Raw genomic sequence first — 16,552 nt, 5'->3', positions numbered from 1 at the left:
AAGGTTTGGAAAAGCACAGTTAGGGCACCCAAACAACTTTAATTGCACTGTAAAACTTTTTTTTTTTTTTAAGTAGCGCTAAACTAGAATTAAGTTATTACATCTGTTCATTGACTTGAATATTTTCCTGATGTATGACCTTAATTTGAAATTGTAAATCTCAGTATAATAAAAACTATTTGACGTCTCTTTGAGTGTAAAACACTTTGGAAATAGTTATTCTTAAATTCAGTATCTTTTGGAAGAGATACTGGTTCACTTTTACTTTGTAAGTTTGCGTTCATGATGCTTTCTTTAGGCAGTGGTATGTTTAAAAGTAGCTATGAGCTAGAAGCTTGTTGGTTATTTTAAAGATAGTTCAGGCCCAAAATTTAAATTACAATGATTGTGGAACTTTATTTCACTGAAAATAGCGAGCGGTTTTTATTTAAATATCCCCCTGAATTATTTGCAGTCCCAATATTGAAGCATTATATGCATTATGACCAGAAAGTGAAATGGACTATAAACAAAACTGAAACAGAGTGGTTCACTATGTCTAAAATGAGTGAAATGCAAAGCATAAACAGCATAAATGATGCGGGGGAGATATTTTTAAAAATTCAAATTTAATTCTAAGATATTGATAACATGTTCGAAAACTTGTTTAAAATGATTTAAACTTGGCAGTGTCTCTTTGAACACTTGTCCTAATAGATTTTTTTCAGTTAGCATTCAGAAAGAATTAAGCTTATTCACCAGACAGTTAATCAAAAGATGACTTAGCGTGGGACTCTGTTGAAGTAAACTTATTGCTTACAAAATCAGATTATTTTCATTGTATAGGAACAAATTTCACATCACTGATACCTTCCTAATGAAATATTGCTGACATTGTAGTGGATATATTTAGTAAGCAAATTTAACAAGAGAAATTAGCAAAGACCTGTTATATCTCTTAAACATGCATGTTTTGAAAAGTTGCTTATAAAAATGAAATACTGAACTTCATGTTTCTGCTGTATTTAATTGTGAAAAGGTTTAAGTTATGTATGTTTTATAATCTGTGATGCCAAGGTGGCCATTCAAAGCCTTTCTAGAAAATACTGCTAAAGACTGCATATAATTGTGACAGAAGTGAAATCTGAAAATGAAGAAAATACTGTTAAACTGCCCACCAAGAAGTTCGTCGTGGAGAATGCAAGGCTGGAGTGAGAGAAACTGTAGAGGAATTGCAGTTCCCAGTGAATGTATAGTTATAATTGTATCTGATGGAGCAGTACATTTCCTACTTCAGCAACCTTATAGAATGATGGAAGCATTTTATAAACAGTTTTTCCAGATCTCACTGCTATCTGTCATTTCTTGGATCTCTGCCAAGCATTATTTGTTCTGAGTGCAGGTCCCTATTGATATTCACTGGGATGAGCATGTGCTCCATGCACCTCAGACAGGAAGATTTTTCAGTAGCAGTCCATGCCTGCACTCTACACCACCTCATGCTCTGAGCTGAGTGTGTAAGGGGTTGCATGAATTGTTTGCCTTCTGGGTCTTCCTGGTTAGTGATCCTCACAAGAGATGCCTGTACTATCTCAGGGAATTACACATTCCTTCTAAGTGTGAGAACTGCCATTCTTTCCCCCATGAACTAGACAGTCTTGTGAATTCTAGCTTTGCAGATATTTAATTGAGCTCTCCATGGGGCCCCAATCTGATCCTGGATGTTGAGCTCCCCGGCACATTGACTGGAGCTACCAAGTAGTGCCCCTCCGGCACTGGCATTCCCTAGCTCAGGATCCTTGATCAAATCTGAGGACTTCTCTAAACAGAGACATGAGGATGGTATGTGTAAATGTCCCCATAAGAAGCAGGATGAATAGTCTTGTAAGTTCTTGACGAAAACGACTGCTTCTCCCCTCCTCTCCCATCTAGTCAGACTCAACACCCATGTAGGGGTGTGTCTGAAGCTCACGGGAGCATGTATCTGCACTGACCATACCAAAAGCAAAGAGCACGCTGAAATATTGGACTGACCCCCTGTACCTCTTACCCATGCATATGCTTACAACCATTCCTGAATCGACGGTCTCAGAACAGAGGCCAGAACAACCACCATTGCAAGCCAGGGTCCCTCCATCTGGCAGCATGGTTTTTGAATAGACAAAGAGATTAGAGAGATCGTGCTCAGAAGAGGTCCAAACCATCCTTAACAGCAGGAAACCCTCTACAGTCATCAGTGATTAGACAATGGCATAGAGAGTACACGTACAAAGTTTACGGACTATACCAAGCTGAGAGGGGTTGCAGGTACTTTGGAGGGTAGGATTAAAATTTAAAATGTTCTGGACAAATGGCCTAAAGTAAATAGGATGAAATTCAATAAGGACAAATGCTAAGTACTCAGCTTAGGAAGGAACAATCAGTTGCATACATACAAAATAGGAAATGACTGCCTACGAAGGAGTACTGCAGAAAGAGATTTGGAGGTCATTGTGGATCACAGGCTAAATATGTGTTAGCAGTGTAACACCGTTGCAAAAAATGTAAACATCATTCTGGGATGTATTAGCAGGAATGTTATAAGCAAGACACGGGAAGTAATTTTTCCTCTATACTCCGTGCTGATCAGGCCTCAACTGGAGTATTGTGTCCAGTTCTGGGTGCCACATTTCAGAAAAGATGTGGACAAATTGGAGAAAGTCCAGAGAAGAGCAACAAAAATGATTAAAGGTCTAGAAAACGTGACCTCTGAGGGAAGATTTTAAAAATTGAGTTTGTTTAGTCTGTAAAAGATATGTCCTTAAAGACACTTGGTCTATCTATTCATTCCTTGTGAGTATATTTAGCAGCTATTAACTTCTTCCATCCTCTGGTGGTGAGCTGCTCGGTTTTCACCCATCCTACAACTGTGAGATTCTTAAAAGGTATTATCAGAATCTCTCTCTCTCTCTCTCTCACACACACACGCGCGCACACACACACACTCTTATGAAAACCTACATCTCTCTAGAACCTGAACCTGGTTCTCTCAGCCCACCATTCAAGCATTCAGACATGGTGGACCCTTCCCTATACAGTGTTTCACAGAGACAGTCCCCTTCAGATTCCATCTGAGGTTCATCCAAAGGTTCCCTCTGAATTTCACTTGAATCAAAATTGCCTATTTTATTCTACAAATCCCACAGTAACAGGTATGTGTGCAGAGTTCTCATCTATTTGTAAAGGACAAAGTCCTTTAGGAAGTTGCTGAGATTATTGGTTTCCATCACCGAGAGAATGAAAGGAGAAGCAGTCTCTTTGCAAAAACTCTGTAAATGGACTTTGGACTGCATCCTCCTTGGCTATGGGATTATGAACGCCCCTTCACTACAGAGTGTCAGGGCTCACCCATCCAGAGCACAAGCTACCTCAGTGCAAAGAACTCGTCTCATAAATATTTAGACTGGCACCCTGGGGCTCAAGTCACATTTTTATTGGACATCAAGCTCTTGTTCAAGCTTCACCATCTGATGCCTACTTTTTGTCCTGTGATCTATGGCACAGCATATTTGCTTGCACCTTCCTCCTCCAGTGAGTCCTGCTTGGGAATCCACTGCAGTGAATACCCATAGGGAACAGCACTCAAAGAAGAAAGTAAGGTTACTTATCTTAACAGTAACTGGAGTTCTCTGAGATGTGTGGTCCCTATGGGTATTGCACAACCCACCCTCCTTCCACTCTTCTCACATCCTCTCTTGATTCAGGGTAGAGTTAGGAACTGGAGAGGTGGTCAGACTGTGCCACCCCTTAATGCCGTTGATTCAGAGCACAAGGTGGTGTAGGGTGCAGGCCTGGATCAATGGACCTTGCTACTGAAAAATCTTCTGGTCTCTGGGGCAAAAATACCATTAGGGACTATGCAGCTTGAGCGTCAGTTACTGTAAGGTAAGTAACCTTCCTTTCTGAGAGTCTGCTCGCTACTGCTGAGAATACTTTACACTGTTGCCAACTTTTTTCTGGGAATGATATAGGTTGCTTTTTGTGACATTCCGTTTCTAATAATTAATGCTGTGTAAATATTTATTCCAAGTTAAATGAAGTTGGCAAGCAAACAGTATTTATTCTAAAACTGTACTAAAATTATCTCAAGTTTATCATAAGAAAAAACAATTTATCTTAATGCGATAGCTATGTGAATAGTATATTAATGGCACAGATTATTGCAAGCTAAAATAAATATATGAAATAATTTAATACTTATATTTCTATCTCTTTAGAATTGCTACAATATATTGGTAACCATATAGTTCCTACATAGATGCTATAAATGGTCACTTAACTTGTTTTAGTGAATTACAAAAATAAGACTTTTAACTGTTAAATACTGCTAGTTACAGTTTGGTACTTTGTCAGATAGCAAAAGTAAGATCTCTCACAACCATAATGTGAGGAAGACTTGGCGATATTAACCAGTGTCAAGTGGTTTGTGCTGGCAATTATTTGTTTTTGGTGGAAGGTTCCATAAAGAAAGAATAAACCACTGAAGAGAGAGACAGAGAAAGGAGCAGAAGTAGATTGCTAGTCCTCACTGATCACTCTAAGGAGAATTTTCCATACTGCTCCTTCCTTGCATCTGACCCTAGTGGCGTTGTACTGAAAAGGAACATCACAAGAGTGCTTTTCTTGTTGGCATACTACACCCATATTTGATGAGCACTTCTCAAGTGATGCTGCAGTTACTGATAGTTTGAGAAGTTACTTGAACTCCAGCATAGGCATGGAGAACAGAGAAAATACATAAACACACTACTACAGAAACAGCTGTTGACCAACAAATGCTCATGGCTGCTTCTTATCCTGCTTGTGGGTGTGAGAGGCATCCTTCATATTGGCCTCTGATTAGTTAAGCATCTGACAAATATTGATGCCTTGTTAATAGGAGATATAGGCATGGCTCTAATTAACTTTCCTTTGATGACTGAATTGAGCTTTTAAAACAGGTGAGTTGTGCTTTCAGGAAGTTAAATTGACAAGAAATTCTGACATTTCAAAAAATTTCATTCCAAATCTGAGCAAAAATCTGAAAGTTCAAAATTTCCCACAAATTGAAAGTTCAGAAAAGTTTCAGTTCAGCAGCGTTTTGATTCAAGAAATGTTTGAACTTTTTTATATTATATTTTATATGTAGGATCATGGAAATGTAGGGCTGGCAGGGACCTAGAAAGGTCACCCTAATCTGCTTCCCATGTTGAGGAGGACCAAGTTTATACCTAAACCATCCCAGACGTATAATACAGAATATAATATTTTAATGTTAAAGTAGAAACTAAATGATTTCAGACAACACTATTGAAATGCAACTTTTGGATCTTTTTCTGTCAATTTTGTTAAAATGGATACGTTCTTACAAAACACTTTTATTTTGATAAAACTGCATTTTTGCTGAAAATCTGTTGGGCAAAAATTTGACCAGCTTGTTTAGTTTCAGATTATTTGGCAGCATAGCAACTGATCACAGGACCATAGTTTTTCTTTTCAGCATTGTAGTAGTGTGTTTCCTAGATAATTTAAAGCAATTAGTACAGTAATTTGGCCTATTCAGAAAGAGGTGCACTATAATACAAGCTACATTATAACGTGTCTAACATTGTTAAATAATCATACAAGTATTAAATAAAAAAATAAGGAATACTTGTATTAAAATAAAACATTGAACTACATTGGGTTATAAATAGAATAAAAGACATTTTTCTGCACACTAGCTTAATCCTGTTTGTATCTATATACAGAAAGCATCGAAACAACGTGGGACCTAGCAAACCCATTTCTCAGCCCCGAAGAAATATTGTAGGGTGCAGAATACAGCATGGATGGAAAGAAGGGAGTGGACCTGTAACACAATGGAAGGGGACAGTTCTTGATCAGGTTCCTGTAAACCCTTCTCTCTACCTTATTAAGTATGATGGATTTGATTGTGTCTATGGACTAGAACTGCACAAAGATGAAAGAGTGTCAGCGCTTGAAGTCCTTCCAGACAGAGTTGGTAAGTGCTTTTTGAGGCATGTGCATATATATTGCATGCTCTGGACAGGATGCTGGATGGAGCTGCTGCATTGCATTTTGTCAGGTCTGTGGACTTTTATTAGTAAATGTTCTCCCTATTTTGGAGTGAGGAGGAAATTTTACTCTCACAAATTAAATAACTTATCTTTATATTACATGGAGTGCTATAGAAGTTCAGTACTGTAAATTGTCAGTCATCTAATCGGCATGTTTATATATGATATAATATTGATCAACCTTATTCACAGCCAAGATTGCTCTCTAAAAAGCTTATGTAGTGCTTAGACTGATATTTCTGCTAAATGCTAATTTGTTGATGCTGAGTGAGAGTTCACATTTTACAGTTCAATTTCATGAGAATTTTCTTTGCTGTACTCCATATTCTATGGTCCTGTATTAAGTGTTTCTCATATGCCTTTCCTGAGAAGTAATAAAAATAAAGTGAAATTTCTTTAAAAATGAAATAATTGAATTAATGTGTTTTGTTTTCAATAGCTCAGTCTGAATTTTTAAAACATGTAGCATGTCTGAAACATTTATTAAAGTTCAGAATTCATGCAAATTGTCACTGACTCTCAAACTAGATCAGTTTTTTTTATTGGCTGCAAGGAGTTAGCAGTGCTTCAAGAAGAAAAAAATTCAGTGACAGTAGAAAACTCTTAAGGCTATTTTATGATCAGTCCTCACCCCTTTTGCTAAAAGTTTATTTTTAATAGAAACAAAGATGTTGTGGCATCTGCTCTGTAACCCACAATCGGTTTTCCTTAGTGTTTCTAATTATACTTTTCTGTAGTGTGAGTGCAGTGAGTTAGGGCTTGTCTACACATAAAAATTAATGTGGAATACAGTAGGGTGTGAGTTTAAAGTGGATTAATTTCCTGATTAGCTCCATGTGTGAATGCTCTTGTTCCAGAATAAGTGTATCCACACATGGAATTTAACCGGGAATAGCTATTCTAGAATAATTGACAATGTCGACAAGCCCTTAGTTAATAATCATAGCTAGAATTCCACATCTTTGTAATCTGGATATACCCAGAGAATAAAAATATCTACCAGTTAAATCATTTAATTGTCTATTTTGTAAAGAAAACAATTTGAATGAAGCCCTTTTTATGATTTTTATGGAAGATGTAGTATGCAGGCTTCCAAGTGGTCCTGAATTTTATGCAATATTGTGTACGTATTTCAGCTTCTTCTCGAATCAGTGATGCCCACCTGGCAGACACAATGATTGGCAAAGCTGTGGAACATATGTTTGAAACAGAGGATGGCTCAAAAGATGAGTGGAGGGGGATGGTCTTGGCTCGAGCTCCTATAATGAACACGTGGTTTTATATTACTTATGAGAAGGATCCTGTCTTGTACATGTATCAGCTCTTAGATGACTATAAAGAAGGTGACCTCCGCATTATGCCTGATTCCAGTAAGTACGCTAGTACGTTTTTTTTCCTTCTAAAACTAAAATGAGAGCTCAGTTTCCATAGACATTGGGTTTGTTTGTTTTCTGAAATGAAAGAGCTGACAAACTGCAAGAACTGCAAAAGATTCATATGATCTTAATATTAGGGATGACTCCTAAATGGTGGTAATCTGAAACAAGGATAAAATGGTTATTGTATTAGCTTATACTAACACCATCCACTTTTTCCATGTGTATAGGTATTCTCCCTCAAAAATATTGGTTTAATCATAGCACAATTTTGATGGGGAAGCAAAATTAGGCTTTTTTTGTTCCATTGTGTTACCTTTTAACTAAATATAACAGATCATAAGGGTGAAAGTGAAACTAGATGAATTCATGTACACTAATTAAACATTGTGTGTGTTTGGGGGAGGGGAGGAGGGAGAAATAAGTGTTCATTTTAAAATGAAACAATGCATGTAGGAAAACACTTGTAGTCCATGACAGTCTGTGTAACAAAGGAATTTGGAATTTCTTTCAAAGGATTTTGCACAAATTAGAATCATTGTCACCCAATTAAACACTGTTTTCTTAAATGATCATATCAGGACATGGGAATTTTGGTTGATAACTCTTAAAGACTTCTGGTATGTGTGTTTCTGAGTCAGCAGCACTATAGGAAAGATGGTAAGGGAAAACAATGTGTGTGCACATGTGCCATTCAAACATTATAATACACAATGAAATGAGCATACATGCACACACATTGTGAAGGTTTTTCCCTAAATTTAATTTTCAGCCCTGTAAATGTAGATGAGAACAACCAGTTTGTTTGCAAGTTGGTATGATAAAAAGAATATAATAGAATTCTTTAAACATCTCTAAAAGACTTGAATGTTAGTTCATTAAAAATTACCCTTGTCTTAATATTATTCCCTTTTTGATTAAATTTCACTTTACACTGCCCCCACTTTGTGCTCTGTGTGGTGCAGATTTCGTATTGACCATGTCTGTTACAGGAGTTATTCAAGGGGAGGCTGGAGGTTTTGAGAGACGGATTTTTGAAATCCAGGAAGGTAGAGGGGCGATTGTGTGTCTTGGATTTTTTTTTTTTTTTTAATTCAGGTGGCAATTGAAGCTTTTGGCACTAGGGAAAAGGAGAAGCGGGGGCTGTATCTCGTCTCCCTCTTGGCCAGGAATAGAGTGTACTTTGTATAAACTTTGGGGGGAAAGAGATTGTCTCCCTCACTTCACTGTAGCATATTATACCCCTACATCCAGCTATGATTATTAAGCATATTAGCTCAGCATTTCTGCTAAAATGATCAGTAATGAAACTATTAGTTTGATTTTTTTTTCCCTTTTCCTCCCTTGGCTGCTCTGTGGATTTGGCGAGGGGAAGGAGCGTCAGATGGGTACTAGAAGATTTCTCTTCCATTAACTGAAGGAGAGAAGTGCTGAATCTTTAAAAATGAGACAGGAAAAACAAAAAACAGTGTTTTAAATAGTCTGAATAAAAATGACATACCCCCACCTTCAGTGAATGAGGTTCTTGATTCTTGTGCTGTTGTATTAATAGTAGATCTCCAGGTATTCACAGTGTCTTCCAGGGTAGAAAATATTGAATTACAAATCTAGAAAACAAACAGGAAAATTCCTTTAAAAAAAAAATAAAAACAAAAAGTTTTCAAGAGTGGACCGCTTTACCCAGGTGAATGAATTGTGAGAGATGCTTTGACTTTATAATGGGTTGTTCATTTAGTTGCTGAAGTCCTTGATGGATGAAGCTTTCTATAAACATTATTGCTGGAATCCATTCATTGGGTTCTTAACTATGTGGTACAGTTATTAGTAGACAATATCACACCAGTGTCATTATACCTGAACAACCAGGATATACTCAAGGTTACAGCCTATGGCTCTTTGGAGTGATATGCTAATTGTCAGATCAACCCAGCTTCTCCATCTGGCAGTGGGGAAAAAAACCTGTGTGCCACCAGCATGAATCACGGACGATGGAAGCTGTAATTGTACCTGTTCCCAAACAAGTCAGTGGTACTGTTTCAGAAATGGGGTCATGAATCAATAAATCTGTGTTCTACCAAAAGCAATTTTAAATGTCCCTGGTCCTTTTTTCTGTTTCAGGGCAGGAAAGGATCCCAGCTCTGACAAATGGCTTTTTATTGGACTGAGGCCATGGTTTTGTGTCTTCCCTTCCATCCCTCCTTTACGCCCTCCTCCCCCCCACCCCATCTCATAGCTGAGGAGACAAGGTGTATATACTTTTCATAGTTACAGATTGAGTTAATGAGTTCTGATACTCTGATCTCCTGCGCTTGATGTTGGAGCCTCTTGTACTTGTCACTGTGTTTCCAGGAACAGTCAGTCTTCCTGAGGTTTGGAAACTTCACTTACCATACTTATCCTCCACTACCCAAAAGACCCACACAAGCTCAAAAACAACCTCTGCCTCATCTGACTTAGAGCCATTGGTACTCCATGCTACAGGGCCCCTGTGACCACTTACTGACCCCTCCTGCTGTCCATATTGGGGGGGGGGGACGCCTCAGGACCAGTACCACCCTGCAGACTCTATCAAATTTACTAGGGAGTCACCCCTTGCCTCATCTCTAAGGAAATGTTCCCATCAGGGATGCTGGAACAATATGTGTAGTCAGGGTGCTGAGAGCCATTGAATCAAACTGTAACCTTGTATATGATGGAAACCATTTCAAGCCAGGGGGTGCAGCATCACTCCCTGCACTCCTAATTCTTGCACCTATTTGCTCCGATCTACCTCTGGATCTGACATAGGAGGAAGAATACTATGTGCTGGTTTCACCAGAACCAGGAAGACTGCTATCATCTTCCCCAGATGAAGCGGTTGCTTCTACATCTCCATACATACATACATACATTCTCTCTTTCTTCTCTCCCCCCCCCCCCCCCCCCCCCCCCCCCCCCGCCCAATGACTTCAGGAAGAGGAATTTCCAGGACCTTCTCTGCAGAGTCGCTGGAGAGCTTCATGTTCCCCTTGAGGAGATCCAAGATTCCCAGAGCAAACTCTTAATCATACTGTACCTCTCCGGACCCAAGAGAATAGCTCTCTCTGTTAACAAAACTATACTGGAGCAAGCTAGCACAGTTTGGCCACCTCTGCTACCTGTGCTCCTACCCTCAAAGGGGCAGAGAAGCATTGTTATGTGCTGGCTAAAGATGCAGAATTTTTGTTGTCTCATCCAGCTCCTAATTCGTTGTTGGTCCATGCCATCTCTGAAAGGACCAGACAGCAACATGCCAGGTCTACTCCTGCAGACAAGGAGGATAAACACCTGGATCTACTGGGAAAAAAGTTCTTCTCATCATCCAGCCTCCTGTTCAGAATAGCCAGTTACCAGGCATTGCTGGCTAAATACGATTCCCTAAACTATGGCAAGTTTGTGAAGTTTACTGACAGAGCTCATTTCCTACCTCTGATGTACAAAAGCAGACTGATAGCCAGGACCACCCTCCAATCTGCAGTCAGTGCCACTGATACCTCTTCTAGAGTTATGGCAACTGCTGTTGTCATGTGCAGGGAATCATGGCTCCTTGCATCAGTTCCTTATGAGTCTACTTGGCAGCAATCAGTACATACCATTCACCTTCTCAAGACTACTGAGGTTTCGCACACCCACTGACTAATAGATTCTGGAAAGGCTTGGTAAGAACCTTCCCGCCTACTCAGAGGCTTGCGTCCCAGTGGAACCTGAATCTTGTTCTCTCAGTGCTAACAAGACTCCCCTTTGAGCCTTTAGCTACTTGCTCCATGTCCTTCCGCTCCATGAATGTTGCCTTTCTTGTAACCATCACATCAGCAAGAAATGTTGGGAAATTTGGAGCAATGATGGCTGCCCCTCCATACACCGTATTCCATAAGGATAAGGTTTCCTTACATCTGTGCCCCAGATTCATCCCTAAAGTAGTTTTGGAATTTGACCTTAACCAGTCCATTAATTTACCTGTGTTGTTCCCAAAACCACACGCTTCCGCAGATTCCACTCCCTCGATGTTTGATGAGCCTTGGCTTTCTACCTGCAGAGAACAAAATCAATCAGGAAATCCCTGTGACTATTTGTCTCTGTATCAACAACAGTCAGAGGGCAGGCCGCCTCCACCCAGAGAATCTCCAAATGGATATCTGGCTGCATTCTACTCTGTCAGCTCTCAAACCCCTCCCCTTTCACGCTGGGGCTAAGAGCTCATTCCACCAGAGCGCAATCAACAACGGTAGCATCTCTTCAGGAGGTACCCTCCTGGACACTTGTAAAGCAGCTATGTGGAGTTCCATTCACCCATTTGTAAGACTGGTGCAGGATTATTCTGCTGATGCCTCCTGTGGGAAAACAGTAGTCCGCTCAGCCATACCGGCCACATCCTCGCACCTTCCTCCTGTTTAGGTACTGTTTGTCCATCACCCACAGTGGACTACAATAGGGACCATCACACGAATAAGAAAAGACTTATCTGTAACGGGAGGTTCTTAAGATGTGTGGTCACTATCTGTATTCCTCTTCCACCCTCGTTCCCCTCTGCTTCAGATCTTATCTGATTCATGGTGGAGAAGGAACTGTTGAGGTGAGCCAGGGCACATACACAGACACTACTTTCAAATTCTCTGGCTCCAGACACATAGTCTCCATGCGTAACCCACAGTGGAATACAGACAGGAACCACACATCTCAAAGAACTTCCTCATTTGTTACTTTGCTTTATGTGCATGTGCCTACACAGGAGCTAATAGATGCAGAAAGTCTAGGAGGCTAGTATAAGATTTCAGTTTCTTAAAATTCTGGTTGCAGTGTTACCTAAGTAAATTTTTTCCTGTAATTGTAAACTGTGGAACTGATGAACTCTGTTTGACTGAATAGAATACAATTTTTAAAATGTTCTTCTCAAACAATGTAATTCATCTCTTCTCACCATTCCTGATATTTAAATAAATTCTGAAGACATCTTTGCAGTTGTTACGTGGATTGAAAATCCTTAAACTCCTAACTAAACACATCTTATTTTTGTGTTACAGATGATTCGCCTCCAGCAGAACGGGAACCAGGTGAAGTTGTGGACAGCCTGGTAGGCAAACAAGTGGAATATGCCAAAGAAGATGGCTCTAAAAGGACTGGCATGGTCATTCATCAAGTTGAAGCCAAACCTTCTGTCTATTTCATCAAGTTTGATGATGATTTCCATATTTATGTCTATGATTTAGTGAAAACATCTTAGACATCATCGTGAACTTTTGCCAAACTTGTGGAACTATTAAATGTAAAATTTGTAGACACAAAGACTTGACTGCTTTCCAGTTTAATGAAAGCTTAAATGTCCCTGCGAACCCACAATCTCTGCCAACAAAACTGTTTTGTTCTGAATAATACAAACAAATTTGTGTGAACATGACACATTTTGTGAAAGGGAACTCCTTTTCTTGAAGGAAGTCACTATATTTTTGGGGAGAGGGAGTTAAAGTAAACAGCTGCAAATTCAAGCTGTGTAAAGTTGATCTAGTATTGTAATCATTAATCTAAAAATTTTTTCATAGCCTTTAACTTTTTCTTCAACCTCGCACTCACCTGTTCAACTGCCACATGCAAGTGTAGTTTGATATTTTCAATATTGCCTTCTTATGTAACATTAAATCTAATTTCTTGGCTACTGGCAGTCCTTGTTTTCAGGGTTGGGGTTGAGATGATTTCAAAAAGAAGTAAATGGTTGGTTTGTGCAGTTTTAAGGAGTGCCTAACCCAAGTAACATCAATCTACTGTGTTTCTACACCTTATTTCAGGGTAGCTTTTTAAGAAATAGCAGTACATGGGAATATTTGTGCATCTTAGTAGACACAAGACAGTACAACATCAAATGTTTGACTTGCACCTTTCAGTGAAAAGGCTTCAAACTATAAAAGGTTTAATCATCTATATAAACTGTTGATTAGAAAATGCAGGTTAATGGCCCACATTTACAAGTTGTAGGAACCAGTAAAACTAAACCAAACAAGGCTGCCTTCAATTCTAAATGTTGTATTTTTGTTATACACACGTCTTAACAAACCCAAGTGCGTGGTGCCACAACAGTCATAACATTATGTTACTTCAGAAAGATCTTTAGACTACACATTGGCAATCAGTAGTCTCTCATTTAATATAAAAATTAGCAACCTGGATGTTTGTGTGTGGACTTAAAAGCCTAATAGTTTATCTGTTACATGTAAAGACAAAAACCTCATGAAAGAACAGTCCTCTTTCATTAAAGACTTATTTTAGAGAAGGAGAAGCATTTGTTGCCTTCTGCTCAGTCTGCTGCATTCCTTTTTTTTTTATTATTATTTTCTCCCAAGAAAACATCTTTCTTAGCTCTTCTTTCTGGCTTTTCTACGAGTGTCCGGACAAATCATCTACAGCTTAAACCTGTTGTCGCCTTTTGTGGTGTACGTTGTACTCGCTTTGAGGTATGCTGTTACGTGAATTTCATTCAATGAACACTAGAGTTCTGCATGCCAGTGGTGTACTAACTAATGAAAGCTATAGGCAGCCTCAGTGGTTTGGTCATCTGCATTAGATTGTGGATGTAAATAGCAGCCCACAGCAGAAGAATCCTTTCACGGTTTTAATCTTGCAAGATAGTTGTAAACCAAGGTAGTTTTTTAAATTTGGCAGTTTTTAAAAGTAATCAGAATGGCAAAAATGGTCAGTTCAGCACTAAATTGTCATGTCACATTAGGGCAGAGCTTTGCAAGTTTGAAAGCACTGCTTCACAGAAGGCTAGTATGTGAAGCCAGTTATCACTGTTGAGGGGAGGAACACCCAGATACCCAACCTTACACAGAAGACTAGAAAAAGGTGCTGTTAATCAGAGATCTGAGGCCCAGATGACCTCTACTATGGATGTCCTTGACATTGAAGATTCAGTGGTTTAAGCCCCTGTCTATCCATTTTTGCCTGACTTCATATTTTAGCCTTAAGGCTTGTGCCTCATTATGCTGTTGAATGGTAACAAATACTCACCATATAAATACAGTACCTTAATTCTTTGTCCATTGCTACTATTGCATTATGTCCAGTATTTCATCATGGGCAACCAAAGGCAGGCCATTGTCTTTCAGTGAATAGCTTCTCAATGCAGTCCTTAAGTACTAAGTACCTGAATCATAAATGTTCCTTGTGTTTTTGAACAAAGTGAGCAGATTTGCAACATAGTGTTTTCATCCTGCAGATCTGTTATGTGTTTTCTATTGACTCTTAAGAGTCCTGCATGTAAATCTCAAAGCTGAGCCTGGCTCCATGAGCCCAAGTTGATATTTGTGGCACAAGAATGAGTGAGTGTATTGATTATACACAGGATACGTGCATAACGTAGTACAGTGAATTTTGGGCTATACATCTGAGGAAAACAAAGTTTGTTTTGAAATATTTGAAGTTTAGGTCTACTGAAACATTTTTAGCATTAAAGGCTTGCATTTGTGGGTTTTCTGCAAGCCACTTTAATATACCACATAATCTGCCAATTAGTGGAGTATAATCTGTAATTTTTTATGGCCTTTTAAGTGTCCCCGTTGTCTGTTGCTTTGTTGGTTTTTGGGTTGGGTTTTTTTGGTTTTGTTTTGTTTTTTGATAGCTTAAATCACCTTTTTTGTGGCTTGACACTAATTCCACTTCCTGCCCTTCTGCTTTGGGCTTTGTTTTAGGCTCATGTTTCAGATCTGCATGCAGTGCTTGCGTTACCCTGGTAACTAAATGTTGGTTCCTTGTTCTAGGGGTTCAACATTACTTTCCAAAATTATCATGGGGCTTGTCACAGCACAAGCCGGGATCTGTGTATAAAAGTTATTGGCCTTTCTCATTTACCTGCTGTAGTATTGTTGTATATTGTGTGTGCGTGTGTGCGTGTGTGTGTGTGTATGATGTCAGGCTGCCATGTAAAATTTAAAAAAGAAAAAAAAATCTTAAATGCAGACCATCCTTTTTTGCATGCTTAGAAGGTAGAATGTTCAATGTAACAAACTAAAGTTGCATGTTAAAAATGTTTAGGTTTTTTGTTTTTGTTTTGTTTTATTTTGTGTTCAGTTTTTGTGAATTTGCTTATTGTGCTGTTTTAATGGATGTTAGTAGGACTAAATGCACCGGTGAGGCGAGCATAGTGCCAACAGAAGGTAATTTTCCAGTTGTATGTGTCACAGCATTTGAAGGGACCATGTATTCTGTTCACTAGTAAATAAAATCACAGTTGAATCTAAAACACCACATTTTTTCTTTTGAGTGCCAAACCCTAAATTAAGTTGAAATAGAAAACATAAAGACCTAAGTACATTGGGGAAAACCCTGTTAAACTTCACAAATCGCAATACATAAAAGTCTTTTTTTTTTTTCTTTTTTCAATTGATTCATTTTAAAACTGAAGGTTTCTTCGAGGACAGCAGCAATTACAATCAATACAGGGAAGGAGAATTATAGCTAAAACAGTTTCTTGTTCCTTTAAAATGCTGTGCTTTTTGTATTTTACATCATTAGTGCAATTTGGATGGTTCTTGGTATGTGTATAGTTCAAAGGTCTTCGTGTTCACATTTTAAAATTAGGTAATGACTTCATCTTTAGAGCTTGGTTTCATTATTTTTATTTTATTTTGAACAATGTAGACAGTTCCCTGTTCTCTGCATTTAGAAGTATAAACACTTTAAATCTGTTACTTAATTCTGTAAGTAATTTTTATAATTATGATGTAACTCTATCCTTAAAACATTTAAAATAAACCCTTTATGTGCAACTTATGACTGTAAATTTTGTTCTCACGAGCAAAATGTAGTGGTGTGGTCTAAAATTGTGAAGAAGCAGTTTCTTCAGTTTTATAATTAAAAAAGGACTTATTATTTTAACATTGAGCCATTTATGCTGGTATAATAATTTGCCATTTGAAACCTCTTTGCTTGCTAAAACAAATCTTTCTTCTCTCTTTTGCCAAGTAGGTATGAATGTTGATAAAATGGCATTTAAAGTGGATGAAATCTGATTGAGGTGAAGCATAGTGCTTAAATTTACTTTCTCAAAACACTGTGTAAGGGAATTCTGCACATGCATGAAGGAGCCTGTAA

At 38.5% G+C, this 16,552-nt stretch overlaps 1 protein-coding gene across 10 annotated transcripts in view; it reads left to right on the top strand.

Annotated features, from left to right (window-relative positions):
• Positions 1-16,231, top strand: part of SPIN1 (spindlin 1) — a 109,643-nt gene extending 93,412 nt beyond the window's left edge. For all 10 annotated transcript variants that reach the window (XM_048849486.2, XM_048849493.2, XM_048849485.2 and 7 more), the window contains 3 exons: positions 5,748-6,001; positions 7,214-7,447; positions 12,493-16,231. In XM_048849486.2, coding sequence (XP_048705443.1) covers positions 5,748-6,001; positions 7,214-7,447; positions 12,493-12,692 — 688 coding nt within the window. In that variant the 3' untranslated portion in view covers positions 12,693-16,231. The remainder of the gene's footprint in view (positions 1-5,747; positions 6,002-7,213; positions 7,448-12,492) is intronic.
• Positions 16,232-16,552: the final 321 nt, after the last annotated feature.

Source organism: Caretta caretta, chromosome 5 (genome assembly GCF_965140235.1).
Source record: "Caretta caretta isolate rCarCar2 chromosome 5, rCarCar1.hap1, whole genome shotgun sequence".
Lineage (NCBI taxonomy): Eukaryota > Metazoa > Chordata > Testudines > Cheloniidae > Caretta > Caretta caretta.
The sequence above is the reverse complement of the archived record's forward strand: the minus strand, read 5'-3'. Positions and strand labels throughout refer to the sequence as shown.